Source organism: Aotus nancymaae, unplaced genomic scaffold (genome assembly GCF_030222135.1).
Source record: "Aotus nancymaae isolate 86718 unplaced genomic scaffold, 86718_ANA_hifiasm-v0.15.2.pri h1tg000079l, whole genome shotgun sequence".
Lineage (NCBI taxonomy): Eukaryota > Metazoa > Chordata > Mammalia > Primates > Aotidae > Aotus > Aotus nancymaae.
Window position 1 is genome coordinate 18,204,392 of NW_026988494.1, and position 12,961 is coordinate 18,217,352.

At 43.4% G+C, this 12,961-nt stretch overlaps 1 protein-coding gene across 2 annotated transcripts in view; it reads left to right on the forward strand.

The window, feature by feature from the left end:
• Positions 1 to 6,816: 6,816 nt before the first annotated feature.
• The window catches only part of INTS10 (integrator complex subunit 10), a 32,616-nt gene continuing 26,471 nt past the window's right edge, over positions 6,817 to 12,961 (forward strand). For both annotated transcript variants that reach the window (XM_064368725.1, XM_064368726.1), the window contains exons 1-6: positions 6,817 to 7,061; positions 7,656 to 7,723; positions 8,949 to 9,052; positions 9,747 to 9,886; positions 11,814 to 11,895; positions 12,664 to 12,804. In XM_064368725.1, the coding sequence (XP_064224795.1) occupies positions 6,933 to 7,061; positions 7,656 to 7,723; positions 8,949 to 9,052; positions 9,747 to 9,886; positions 11,814 to 11,895; positions 12,664 to 12,804 (664 nt within the window). In that variant the 5' untranslated portion in view covers positions 6,817 to 6,932. The remainder of the gene's footprint in view (positions 7,062 to 7,655; positions 7,724 to 8,948; positions 9,053 to 9,746; positions 9,887 to 11,813; positions 11,896 to 12,663; positions 12,805 to 12,961) is intronic.

Below are 12,961 nucleotides of genomic sequence, written 5' to 3' on the forward strand. Positions count from 1 at the left end.
ACAATGTGGCAGGAGAGAGAGCGAGTGTGTAAGAGGAACTATCAAACACCTATAAAACCATCAGATCTCTTGAGAACTCACTCATGATGAGAACAGCATGGGGGAGACTGCCCCCATGATCCAGTCACATCCTACCAGGTCCTTCCCTTGACATATGGGGATTATGGGAATTACAATTTGCCATAAGGTTTGGGTAAGGACACAGAGCCAACCCCTATCAGTGGCTTAATGAGACAGAAATGTTGGAGTGAATTCATTATCTGCAGTCTGCTCACCCAACCCCTACCACACACACCAGGAGGGCCCAGAAGTGTATTAGTGAAGGAAGCATCAACATCCATAAAAATCTTTGTGCTGGCTATCATCTGTGGCCAGAGATGCTGGCATGAGATACTGCCATAGAACTGGGCTTCCTGATTTCAAATGAGATTAATAGGAGTCCTGCAGAGTAGAAGTCAGGTGGTAGCACTTGACCATCAGAGGCAATAACCCTAATAGGTCACAGGAATACAGTGGCAAACAGAGCATTTTCACTGTCAGAGTTGGTAGCAGTTTCTAGGAATACAGTAGATGGGCAGCCTACAGATGTATGACTTGATTTATAACATCAGAGATAGTCAAAGCCAAGTGAGCAGAAATCTGACTTGAGTGACCATCATGGGAAGAACCCAATTCCCAGACTTCAGCCATTTCATACATCCAGAGTTTCTTTGCTGAAGTGGAGGCCAGATCCCTTTTAGGAAGGCCTCTGCAACTCAATCACAATTTCATACCATACATCTTCCTCAAAGCCTTCCACAGGGGACCTCCAACCATTTAACAGGGTGACTGGCCACTGAAAGGAATGGAAAACTCAGGCGTCCTGGTGTTATTAGATACTGACTCTGAATTAATATTGACCACATTAGTCTAAGCTGGTCAGGTGATAAGTGTGTTTTGGTCCAAGCCTACCTCACCATGGGTTCGATGATGCTCACAGGAAATGATCCTGTGATTATTTCTCCATAGATACATTTCATAACTAGCAAAATGAATCCTCACATCCATTCCCTGACTAATAAAATAGGAGCTTGTATTAGTCCATTTTTACACTGCTATAAAGAACTGCCTGAGACCGGGTAATTGATAAAAGAAAGAGGTTTAATTGACTCACAGTTCAGCATGGCTGGGGAGCCCTCAAGAAACCTACAGTCATCGTAGAAGGTGGAGAGAAAGCAAGGCACCCTCTTCACAGGGCAGCAGGAAGGAGAATGAACGGAGGGGGAACTACCCAACACTCATAAAACCTTCAGATCTCGTGAGAACTCATTCACTATCAAGAGAACAGCCTGGGGAAACTGCCCCATGATTCAATTACCTCCATCTGGTCTCTCCCTTGACACGTGGGGATCATGCTGATTACAATTCAAGATGAGACTTTGGGCAGCTCCAAACCATATGAGAAGTATTATATAGGAAGGATAGAACTATTATGTAAGAAGAGTAGAAACACCGTTGCCAAAATAGTAAACCAAAAGCAACACTGTATCCTCAAGGGGAATTGCAGAGATTAATGCCACCATCAGATTCTTGAAAGATGGATGGTAAGTGGCTCCCATTATATCTGTTAACACACCAGATCATTCGTCTTGAAAAAGCTAGCTGGATCTTGCAGAACGGCTATGTCATAACTTCAATCAGGCAATGAAGCCAGCTAGAGATGCTGTTTTAGGTGTGTATCTTCCTTTTTTATTTTGTTGTTATTTTTTTCAGACAGGGTCTCACTCTGTCACCCAGGCTGGAATGCAGTGGTACAATCACAGCTCATTGCAGCCTCAACCTCCTGGGTTCAAGCAATCCTCCTACCTCAGCCTCCCAAGTAGCTGAGCACAAGTGTATGCCACCCTACCTGGCTACTTTTATACTATTATTATTATTATTATTATTATTATTACTATTTGAGACGGAGGCTCACTCTGTCACCCAGGCTGGAGTGCAGTGGCATGACCTCAGCTCACTGTAACCTCCACCTTTCAGGTTCAAGCTATTCTTCTGTCTCAGCCTTACAAGTAGCTGGGACTGCAGGCATGTGACACTACACCCAGCTAATTTTTGTATTTTTAGTAGAAACAAGGTTTCACCATATCGGCCAGACTGGTCTTGAACTCCTGACCTCGTGATCCACCTGCCTCGGCCTCCCAAAGTGCTGGGATTACAGACATGAGCCACCGCGCCTGGCCTATATTATTTTTTATAGAGATGGGGGTCTCCTTATGTTGCCTAAGCTGGTCTCAAACTCCTGAGCTCAAGTGAGATATGTATCTTTATACTAAAACAAATTAAAACTGGGTGTGGTGGCTCCCAGTTGTAATCCCAGCAATTTGGGAGGCCAAGGCAGGAAGACTGCTTGAGGTCAGAAGTTTGAGACTAGCTTGGGCAACACAGCAAGACTCCCATCTCTACAAAATAAATTTTTTTTTTTAAATTAGCCAGGCATGGTGACCTGTGCCTGAAGTCCAGGCTACTCGGGAGGCTGGGGTGGGAGGATTGCTCAAGCCCAGGATTTCAAGGCTGCAGTCAGCCATGAATGTGCCACTGCACTTCAGCCTGGATGACAGAGCGAGAAATTTAAAATTAAAAAAAATAAAATTAATATAGCTCCTGATACTTGGTAGGTAACTTTCCCCCTGGCAAATGCCAGTTGAATGGGGCTCGAAACAGGATAGGCTTCTACAACTACCAGACCAGATGCGATAGAATTCAAACTGGTTGTGACAGACAGGGATGCTGTTTGGAGCTCTGACATGGCGAATCGGAGAATCACGGTGCAAGCCCAAAACATGCCCATTTGAACAGCAGAACCTAGATTGTTATTGCAGCCTGGTGGAGACTGACCCCTGATCATAGATTATCAACTGATATGTGATTGAGCTGCCCATCATGAATTTGATATTATCTTAAATATCATTTATGATCCCACCATGAAGTTGGAAATATATTTCTGACTATGCTACAGTACTATCATTTTATTTCTTAGTGGAAATACAGTATATACAAAAGGGCCTCAGCAGGTCTGAACAGCACAAGATTTCATCAACATGGCTTAGAATCCCACGTAGCTACAGCTACTGCTTCACCACCCTTCCCTGAACTCACATTTGTAGTCTCATGGGAGCACTGGTATACAGAAGGGTGTGCATGGCACACTGTCATCTGGAAGCAGGCAGCCCCTGAATGACAGCCATCTTCAGAGGTAACCCTAAAACACAATGAAGGGAAATATCTCCAGTAGGCAGGACTTTGGGCAGTTCATCTGGGTGGTCCACTGTGGAAAGACAGCCTGAACTATGGCTCTCCATTGGCAAGGACAGTGGCTGACAGACTGTCTGACAGGTCAGGGACTTAGAAAGAAGAAAGTTGGAATACTGGTGTCAAAGAGGTCTAGGAGAGAGTATGTGGACTCTTAGAATGGGCACAAAATGTGAAGACAGGTGTATTCTCTGTAAAAGCTCCGCAGAGGATATCAATAGCAAAGAATGGTGAAACTCCATTTCTACTAAAAATACAAAACTTAGCCTGGTGTGGTGGTGCAAGCCTGCAGTCCCAACTACTCAGGAGGGTGAGGCAGGAGAATTGCCTGAGCCCAGGAGGCAGAGGTTGCAGTGAGCCAAGATCACAACATTGCACTCCAGCCTGATCGACAGAGTGAGACTCCCTCTCAAACAAACAAAAAAAGAGTACGTATCTGGGCCCAGTGTGCTGGCTCATACCTATAACCCCAGCGCTTTGGGAGGTCTAGGCAGGAGGATTGTTGGAGCCTAAGAGTTCAAGACCAGCCTAGGCAACATTGTAAGACCCTATCTCTACAAAAAATTAAAAAATTAGCCAGGTGGGGTGGCAGCACATGTCTGTAGTCCCTGCTACTTGGGAGGCTAAGGTGGGAGGATAGCTTGGGCCTGGAGGTTGAGGCTGCAGTGAGCCACAATCATGCCACTGCACTCCAGCCTGAGTGACAGAGAAAGATACTGTTTCAAAAATAACACACACACACACACACACACACACACACACACGATCAGATATACAGTTTTGAAAGTCTTGAAAGATAAAAAGGGCTGTGGACTTCAAACTTGGAGTTTAAGGGCCGGGGGCAGTCGCTCATACCTGTAATCCCAGCACTTTGGGATGCTGAGGTGGGTGGAGAGCTTGAGGCCAGGAGTTTGAGACCAGCCTGGCCAACATGGCAAAAATGTGTCTCTACACAACCACAATAATTAGCTGGGTGTGGTGACATGGTTGTAATCTCAGCTATTCTGTAGGCTGAGGCACAAGAATCACTTGAACCCAGGATGAAGAGGTTGCAATGAGCAGAGATAATGCCACTATACTCCAGCCTGGATGAGAGAATAAGACTTTGTCTCAAAAAAAAAAATTAAAAATTAAAAATTATAAAGTGGATATGGTGGCAGGATAAGAGGGCAAAGACATGAACATATTGAATGTCTGAGCACAGGGGTTAGCATGAGTGGGAGAGGAATAAGCCCAAAAGGTGAAAGATACACTCAGAGAAAAATGTAGGTGTCAAGGGGATAGAGGTCCATGAAGGTACAATCACGGAGAAGAGAAAGGAGGAAATTATTGAAAAGAACCAAAGAGAGAGTCGAGGGCAGGGAAGTTAAGAGGTCATGTTAGGAAACTTGGAGTTTGAAGATGTTGAAGTGGAAGGGTAAAACCAATGCAGAGTTTAATTCAAATCCCTGAACTGAGCTTGTGGAAACTGAAGCCGGGTGCTAGATGCAGGCCATGTTATGTGACTTAAAAGCTGTCATGGAGAAGAGCATGAGCTGGGTTCCTCGACTCTCCAGTGAATCAAGATCACAGCGATCGGGCCAAAAGATGTAAACTCACTTGGTGTGGTACCTCTCTTCTGTAGTTTGAGATGCCAACATAACACTGTACAAATGTTTTAGCTGGGGACCATTCAAAATCAAGAAGCTGATTAGAAAATAACCACAAACCTTATGCTGTATTCTGGCAAAAAATCTAGAGGCCCTCTCAAGGTTGGCATCTAAAAATACATACAGAGGCTGGGTGTGGTGGCTCATGCCTGTAATCCCAGCACTTTGGGAGGCTGAAGCAGTTGGATCACTTAAGCCCAGGAGTTCAAGACCAGCCTGGGCAAAATAGTGAGACTCTATCTCTACAAAAAAATTAAAAATTAGCCAGATGTGGTGGCACACACCTGTAGTCCCAGCTACTCCAGAGGCTGAGATAGGAGGATGGCTTGATCCTGGGAGGTCAAGGCTACAGTTGTAGATCCATGATCAAGCCACCACACTCAGTGTCAGCCTGGATTTCAGAGCGAGACTCTGTCTCAAAAACAAACAAAACCAGAATTCCCTTATTTAGCCCCTACATTTAAAATTTTAATTTACAATTGTTATTCCACAGAATACTAGGCTCAGGAACATTGAGTTCTTTTTTATTCTTGGTAAAGACCAAAACGAGAAAGTTTAATGACCAAATCAGTTGTTTTTACCATTTGAAAATTCTTATACTTCATATGTTAACAGCAATGAAACAATTTTAAAAATTCAAGCTAGCAATCTGCTTTTATGCTCTACACTTTATAAGATGAAAATTATCCTGCTCTATTTAAATCCAATTTTCTACCTTCTTTTATTGTACAAAGCCAAAATAATTGTATCACTGAGTAATCCTGGCCTATAAAGTAATCATACAGTTATGCTGTTCTGTGCATAATTAGGAGATATTAAACAGTGCTTTTGAAGCCCAGCGTGGTGGCTCATGCCTGTAATCCCAGCACTTTGGGAGGCGGAGGCAGGAGGAACACTTGAAATCAGGAGGAACACTTGAAATTAGGAGTTCCAGACCAGCCTGGCCAACATGGTGAAACCCCGTCTCCACTAAAAAAAACAGAAATAAGTCAGGCATGCACTTCGTTGCGGATGCCCGTAATCTCTGCTACTCCGGAGGCTGAGGCACGAGAATCTCTTAGATGGAGATTCTCTTAGATGTTTTTAATCTCTCAGATGGAAAACAAACCTGGAGTTTTGGTGAAAAGGACACTGATTCTGGCGGGAGGAGAAAATTATAATAACAGCGTAGTTATCTTTCTGTGGGTTGCACGTCCAGAACACTTAAAAACATTTTAAACCCTTGCTGGGTCAGGGATTTAGTCATCTTCGCAGCTCCCACGGACAGCATTCACCAAAGCGCTTTCCAAGTACTTCACTGCCCAATAAACGTTTGTTGGAGAAACCGGTGAATACAGGTGAAATAACAAAATGCGGACGGATTTCGGAAAGAGAAGGAACCGCGGAGCTCACACTTTGCACGATCACCCCCACCAGCCCCAGGAGTTTTCGCGTAAATCGAAGCCGGGGAGTGAGTCGCAGGCAGCAGCCCCCAGGGAAGGTGTTTCCCCGGCCCGGGAGAATAGAGCTTCCCGCTGCCTCCCCGACACTCTATGCTGTTTCTCTCAAACTTCTTCCCAGGCTTCCAGGCCGGGGACAGCCCGTCTCCCGCCCCCGCCCCCGGAAAACCTTGCAATACCAAGGTAGGATGGAAATGACGAGGCGGCCTAGCGCCTGCCCGCTCCCGCGCATGCTCCCTGACTTCACCAGGGTCACGCCGCAGCCCGCAGGAATGAAAATCCACTTCTCCGCATTTTGGAGGTGACCTGGTAGCGGTTCAAACGCTTTGGCTTCTCAGAGAGGAGGGGACCGGGCGGTCACGAGGAGTCGAGGGGAGAAGGCTGCTCGCAAAGCCCGGAAAAGCTTTCCCGATCCACTTTGCGGGCCTCCGGGCGCCTCCAGACATGCGCAGTAGCCTCCCCCGCGGTGGCGGCGGTGGTGGCGCTGGTGGAGGCTGAGTGTCCGGAGTCCGACGTTACGGCCGCTTCGGGCTGGCCGCTGGAGAGTGCCCGGGTCATGTCGGCCCAGGGGGACTGCGAGTTCCTGGTGCAGCGAGCCCGGGAGTTGGTGCCGCAGGACCTGTGGGCAGCCAAGGCGTGGCTGATCACGGCCCGCAGCCTCTACCCCACAGACTTTAACATCCAGGTGAGGTCCTGGGCGTGCATGTGGCCGCCCTGCCGGGAGGTGCGCGCTACTACGGTCTCCCGGGCTGCCCTGGCCCAGAGCTGCGCCTGCCTTGGGGCAGCCGCCTCCTGCCCGGCCCCCTCCTTTCTCCCCTCCCACTCCCTCCTCTCTCTCCTCTCATCCTACACCTTGCTCCTCCACCTTGAACTGGCCTTGCTCCTACACCTTCCTGGAGCCCTATTCCCAGCACTTGAGAGACGGGGGGTTTGCTTGGATCCCTGGGGCTCTGCGTGCCATCTGGCCTAGACAGCATATGATCGCCACTAGCAAAAGGCCATTCGCTCGTTCATTCATCATAATGGCAGCCGTTTGTTCAGTGCCTGCGACTTTGGAAACGTTATCCCACTTAATCCTGGGAGCCAGCGATTGCAAGCGAACCCCAGGGTGACACTGTAAGCCCAATGGCCAGGCTGCCATGTATGTGGCGCTGTGTCACCAGGTGGAGCTTCACTTTCAGGCCCTCCCTTTCCGCGGGAGTGGCCACTAGTGATGCTGGATGAGTGGGGAGCCGCCCGGGCAGGGGTGAGTGACCAGGATGCTTGATGTGTGTTGCAGTATGAGATGTACACCATCGAGCGGAATGCAGAGCGGACCGCCACGGCCGGGAGGCTGCTGTACGACATGTGAGTGGGATGCTTGACATCACTTTTACTGCACTGAATCTCTCCATGAGGTTTTGTTTCTGTCTGCAGAAGTGGGAGTTGGGGGAAGAGCTTCAAGTTCCTATTCCTCTTTGGTACCTAAAGCAAGCCTAGTAAGGAGTCCAGGTCTGCCATAAATTGCTGACATGGCTTTTGCAGAAGAGTCTAGTTTTTATTCTAACTTTTTATCCTTGTTAAAACTTCTATTCCATAATTTAGTCTAGAAATAATATGTGCTCATTGCAAAAATTCAAACACTACTTGTAACAGAGAATAAAAAGTGAAAGTGCCTCCTAAACTCAACCAGAATTAAGTTTTGTGGGCAGTATATCTATATGTATATACATATTACATAAATAGGTTTTGGAGGGAAAGGGGTTACAAAAATAAGACCATACTACCCCTGTTCTGCAGCATGCTTTCTTTATCCACCGTAATGGACCCCTTTTCTTATCAGTATGCAGAGATCTACTTCATTATTTTTCATGCCTGTGTAGTATTTCATAGCCACTCTTTTCTTGGTAGACATTTAAATAGATATTTTTAAATTATTTGAAATTATGTTCAGTGTGTGAACAATTTCATAGTCATATTTTGATCTTTTTCTGTGGAATAGATTCTAAGACCTTTTCATAGTCAAAGGGTATGCAAATTCAAAAATTTGATACGCTATGAAATTCGTCTCCAAAATGTGCGATCCCAATCTACGTTTCCATTAATGGTGTATAAAGGGTACATTTTCCCATACCCTTCCCAACGTTGACTATTACTAGTCTCTTTATAGTTCTTGCCACTGTGGTAGGAGAAAATGGTCTCTTACTATTTTTTTTTAGATTGTACTACTCATACTATTAATAAGATTCAGTATTGTTTCAACTGTTTTCTTTGACTATATGTATTCTGTGATTTGCCTTTGCCTGTTTTTTCTTTCAAATAGTTTGTTTTATTCTTGTTGACTTTTAGGAATTCTTTCTATATTATGGTTACTTGTCTTTTCACCTATAAAACCCCCTAAAGACTTATGTGAGTACTCTCATTTTTATAAATCAAATAATTTTTATTTTTACATTTTTATTTTGGTTTGTTTTGGCACATCTAAGCATTCACTTGGAATAAAGGAAACTTTTTCACCAAATGCTAGCGTTTTTTCTTTTGGATACTGTATAGCCTTTGACATTTTAATTTAATGTGTTTATTTTAAAAATAGGTTTGTGAGTTTCCCAGATCAGCCGGTGGTGTGGAGAGAAATCAGCATTATTACATCAGCCTTAAGGAATGATTCACAGGACAAACAAACTCAATTTTTAAGAAGTAAGAAAAAGGGTGTATAAGTTACCATTTCTGGAATACCAAATCATATATAGTAATTTCACACACAAAAAGTCACACCTGAGGTATTGGTAACCATGTATATGTTTTCTTCTCTACCAAAGTCTATAATAATGTCACTCAGTTCCTTGACTGTTTCCTTAGAACCCTTTAAGCTTCTTTAAAGGATATGAGTTTATCAGTGAGACAGGGAATTCATTGCATATATTTTTAACAGGTTTTACAGTAACCAGATAGCCACTATAGATTAACCAGATCTCCACAAAATAGGAGAGAAGCTTTTAGTAATTTAGAAGCTTTCTCTTTAAACTTCTCTGTGTTTGTTGCTGTAGCCAATCAAAGATTTCAAATTCTAGCTAAAATAGCAAGTGGATGCTTAGGTCATTTACTTAAACAAGCACACGCTCTATCGCAACCTGCAACAGGCACTCTTGTGACCATTCACATACATTGTTTTTTGAATTTGATCAGTCCTCCAAATATGTTACCATTATTCAGCAAACATCCTGTGCTTGATAACTGTTGACCCCCAAAGCCTGCCAAGTTGTAGGTGACAACCACAGTGATTTCACATGTATGTTTACTGTTCTGTACATGAAAATGCCTTACTCAGCACTTGTGCTGCAGTCTTTTCTGTCCGCATGAAACTTTTAAAAGTGAAATATGTTTTGTACAGGTTTGTTTGAAACTCTTCCTGGTCGGGTCCAGTGTGAAATGTTACTAAAGGTCACGGAACAATGCTTCAACACGTTAGAACGATCAGAAATGTTGCTTCTACTTTTGAGGCGCTTCCCTGAAACGGTGGTGCAGCATGGGGTGAGATTTGATTCTTCCCCTTCTCTGAATATAAAATATAATGGGTCATCAACAGATTTGTCGGTATGGTGAGGAGCTACAAAGCGGAAGTTGCTGAAGAGCACTGGATAAGATTGAACTGAAATAAAAGGTTGTTTGTTAGTAAAGTGAAAAGGACATTTTTTTTTTACCAAATTTTATAAGTTTCCGGGAGAAGCTGTTTTATCAGGAAAATCACCAAGCTCTGATAGTACTATTTATTTGCAATCTATACGGTAAAAGTTATCTTTTACTGTTGTATTCTACAATGTGCTTTTGAATTTAGAGTACGGTTTATAGTTTTAATACATGCGTTTTTCCTGTGCTTCTGCCCTATGGAGACTGTCTTCATTCTATTCCTGCCCCTTCCCGTCATCGGTAATATTTATCGAGTGCTATTGGCAGGCATGGGTAAGTGCTAGGTATCTCTTATCTTCCTAAATCCCCTGAAGTAAATAGTGTCCTGCTTTACAGATGACGAAACTGAGCATTTCATGTTGTTTTAGTAACTTCCCATAGCCAGTGAGGTGTCAGGATTCAAACCATTCATTCGATTCATTCAAATTCTGTGGCTTATTCTTTCCCATGCCATTTTTCTGGCATCTGGCCCTGGTTAATCATTTCCATGCTTGCTTGTGTTAGTCTCCTAGGGTTGCCATAACAAAGTACCACAAACTGGGTAGCTTAACACAACAGAAAGATTCTCACAATTCTGGGAGCTAGAAGTCTAAAAGGCAGGTGTTAGCAGAGCCACGTTCCCTCTAAAGGCTCTAGGGAAGAATCTTTCTTTAGCTCTCCCTGGCTTCTGATGGTTGTCAGCAATCTTTGGCATTCCTTGGCCAGTAGCTGCATCACTCCTCCAATTTTGTGCTCCATCGTCACGTGCTCTTCTTCCTTTTCTGTGTCTTTACTTGGCCTTCGGTTTTGTTTGTTTTTGAGGCAGAGTCTCGCTCTGTTGCCCAGGCTGGAGTGCAGTGGCATGATCTCGGCTCACTGCAACCTCTGCCTCCCAGGTTCAAGCGATTCTCATGCCTCAGCCTCCCAAGTAGCTGAGATTACAAGTGTATGTACATAGCTGTCTTATAAGGACACTAGTTATTGGATTGAGGGCCTCCCTAATCCAATATGACTTCATCTTTATTAATTATATCTACAAAGACATTATTTTTTAAAAAAAGTTTAGATGTATAATGAGGTCACATTCTGAGGTTCTGTGGGGATATGAAATGTGGGGATGCCGTTCAGCCCAGCACACTTTCTGGTCCTGATTCTGACCTTTAACCTTCTGTGTGATGCAATCTTTGACACTTTTCCACTCCTACTGCGGGGCATCCCTGTGTGGTCGCAAGGAATTTGATATCATCATCTTGGTGGAGTTGGGTAAGGGACCATCTACTATGCTAGGGCATCAGTAATGGAAAGGTAGCCTCAAAACTCAGACCTTTCTGTCCAGTCCACACGAGACTGTGTGACTGGCTACTCCTGAGAACTTACCTTGAATGTGATAAGTTCTGTCTATATTGATACATCTTCATGTAGAGAATAAAGTCAGTTTATTTCTTAGAAAATCTCTGCATCTGTATTATCATTTGAACTCCAGTTCCAGTGCTTCCTTTACATTTCTATAGACATTTTGTTAATTCTTGTTAATTGTTAATGAGAGTTTTGCCAGTTCTGAGGAGAATAACCAAGACAGAGTAGTCAGATGTTCAGGTGAGTCTGGCCTTCTAGGCTGTGTTGCTAGTGCATTCTTTTATTTTCTAGTCTTTAAAATGTGATTAATTGTTTCTCAGAGAAGTTTGAATACACAAACTGTGATAAGTAAAAACAAAAAATACCCTATTACTTCATATAATTCTGACAACTTACACTGTAACATATTTAAATGATTAATTTTGTTTTGAAATAGGTTGGCCTTGGGGAGGCACTATTAGAGGCTGAAACTATTGAAGAACAAGAATCTCCTGTGAACTGCTTTAGAAAATTATTTGGTAAGGAAAATTGTATTCTGTATTACTTCTGTGGTAAGTTAATATGCTGGGGTAAGTGTTGGTTCAGGGATAAGCTCATATATGGAAGGCAAAGGAGCTCTATGTGTTATGCCATTTAAGTTCTTATTTTTTTTTTTTATTTAGAAAGCATTTTAGCCAGGCACAGTGGCTCATGCCTGTAATCCCAGCACTTTGGGAGGCCGAGGTGGGCAGATCATGAGGTCAAGAGATGGAGACCTGGCCAACATGGTGAAACCCCATCTCTACTTAAAATACAAAAATTAGCTGGGTGTGGTGGTGGGTGCCTGTAATCCTAGCTACTCAGGAGGCTGAGGCAGGAGAATCGCTTGAACCTGGGAGGAGGAGGTTGCAGTGAGTTGAGATTGCAGCACTGCACTCCAGCCTGGCAACAAAGCGAGACTCTGTCTTAACAAAAAAAAAAAAAAAAAAAAAGCATTTTAAACAACTTCTAAGCTTTTGTTATATAATATTTGATACCTCTGAAAGAATATGTGTAACTGCATATGTAGATATGAAGCACAGTAATAAACAAACATTTGAATTCAGTGGAAGAACTGGACTGTCACCCACTGTAGAATTAACTGCCTGTCTCTCTGTACAACTCATTTTGAATACATGAGTCATAAAGGATTTTCCCCCCATATATTTTAGATACTACATCGAATGAACTCTAAAAGCTTTTGTGTTTGTCGGAACTCTAGGGTAGACAACCTAATTAATTATTGTCTTCTTTTTCTCCTCCAACAGTTTGTGATGTCCTTCCTCTAATAATTAACAACCATGATGTTCGATTGCCTGCTAATTTATTATATAAGTACTTGAACAAAGCAGCTGAATTTTATATCAATTACGTCACTAGGTCTACTCAAATAGAAAATCAGCATCAAGGTAAGTAGGAATATCCTGTACTTTTATTTAAATAGGCTATAGTAAAATTGCAAATTCAGAAACCCCTCAATGTTCTGATTATTCTCCTCCGCATATTTACCAGTTTGGGAGTGTTTCAGAAGATCCTATCTAGAAAAAAATACTATAGTTAAGAGAT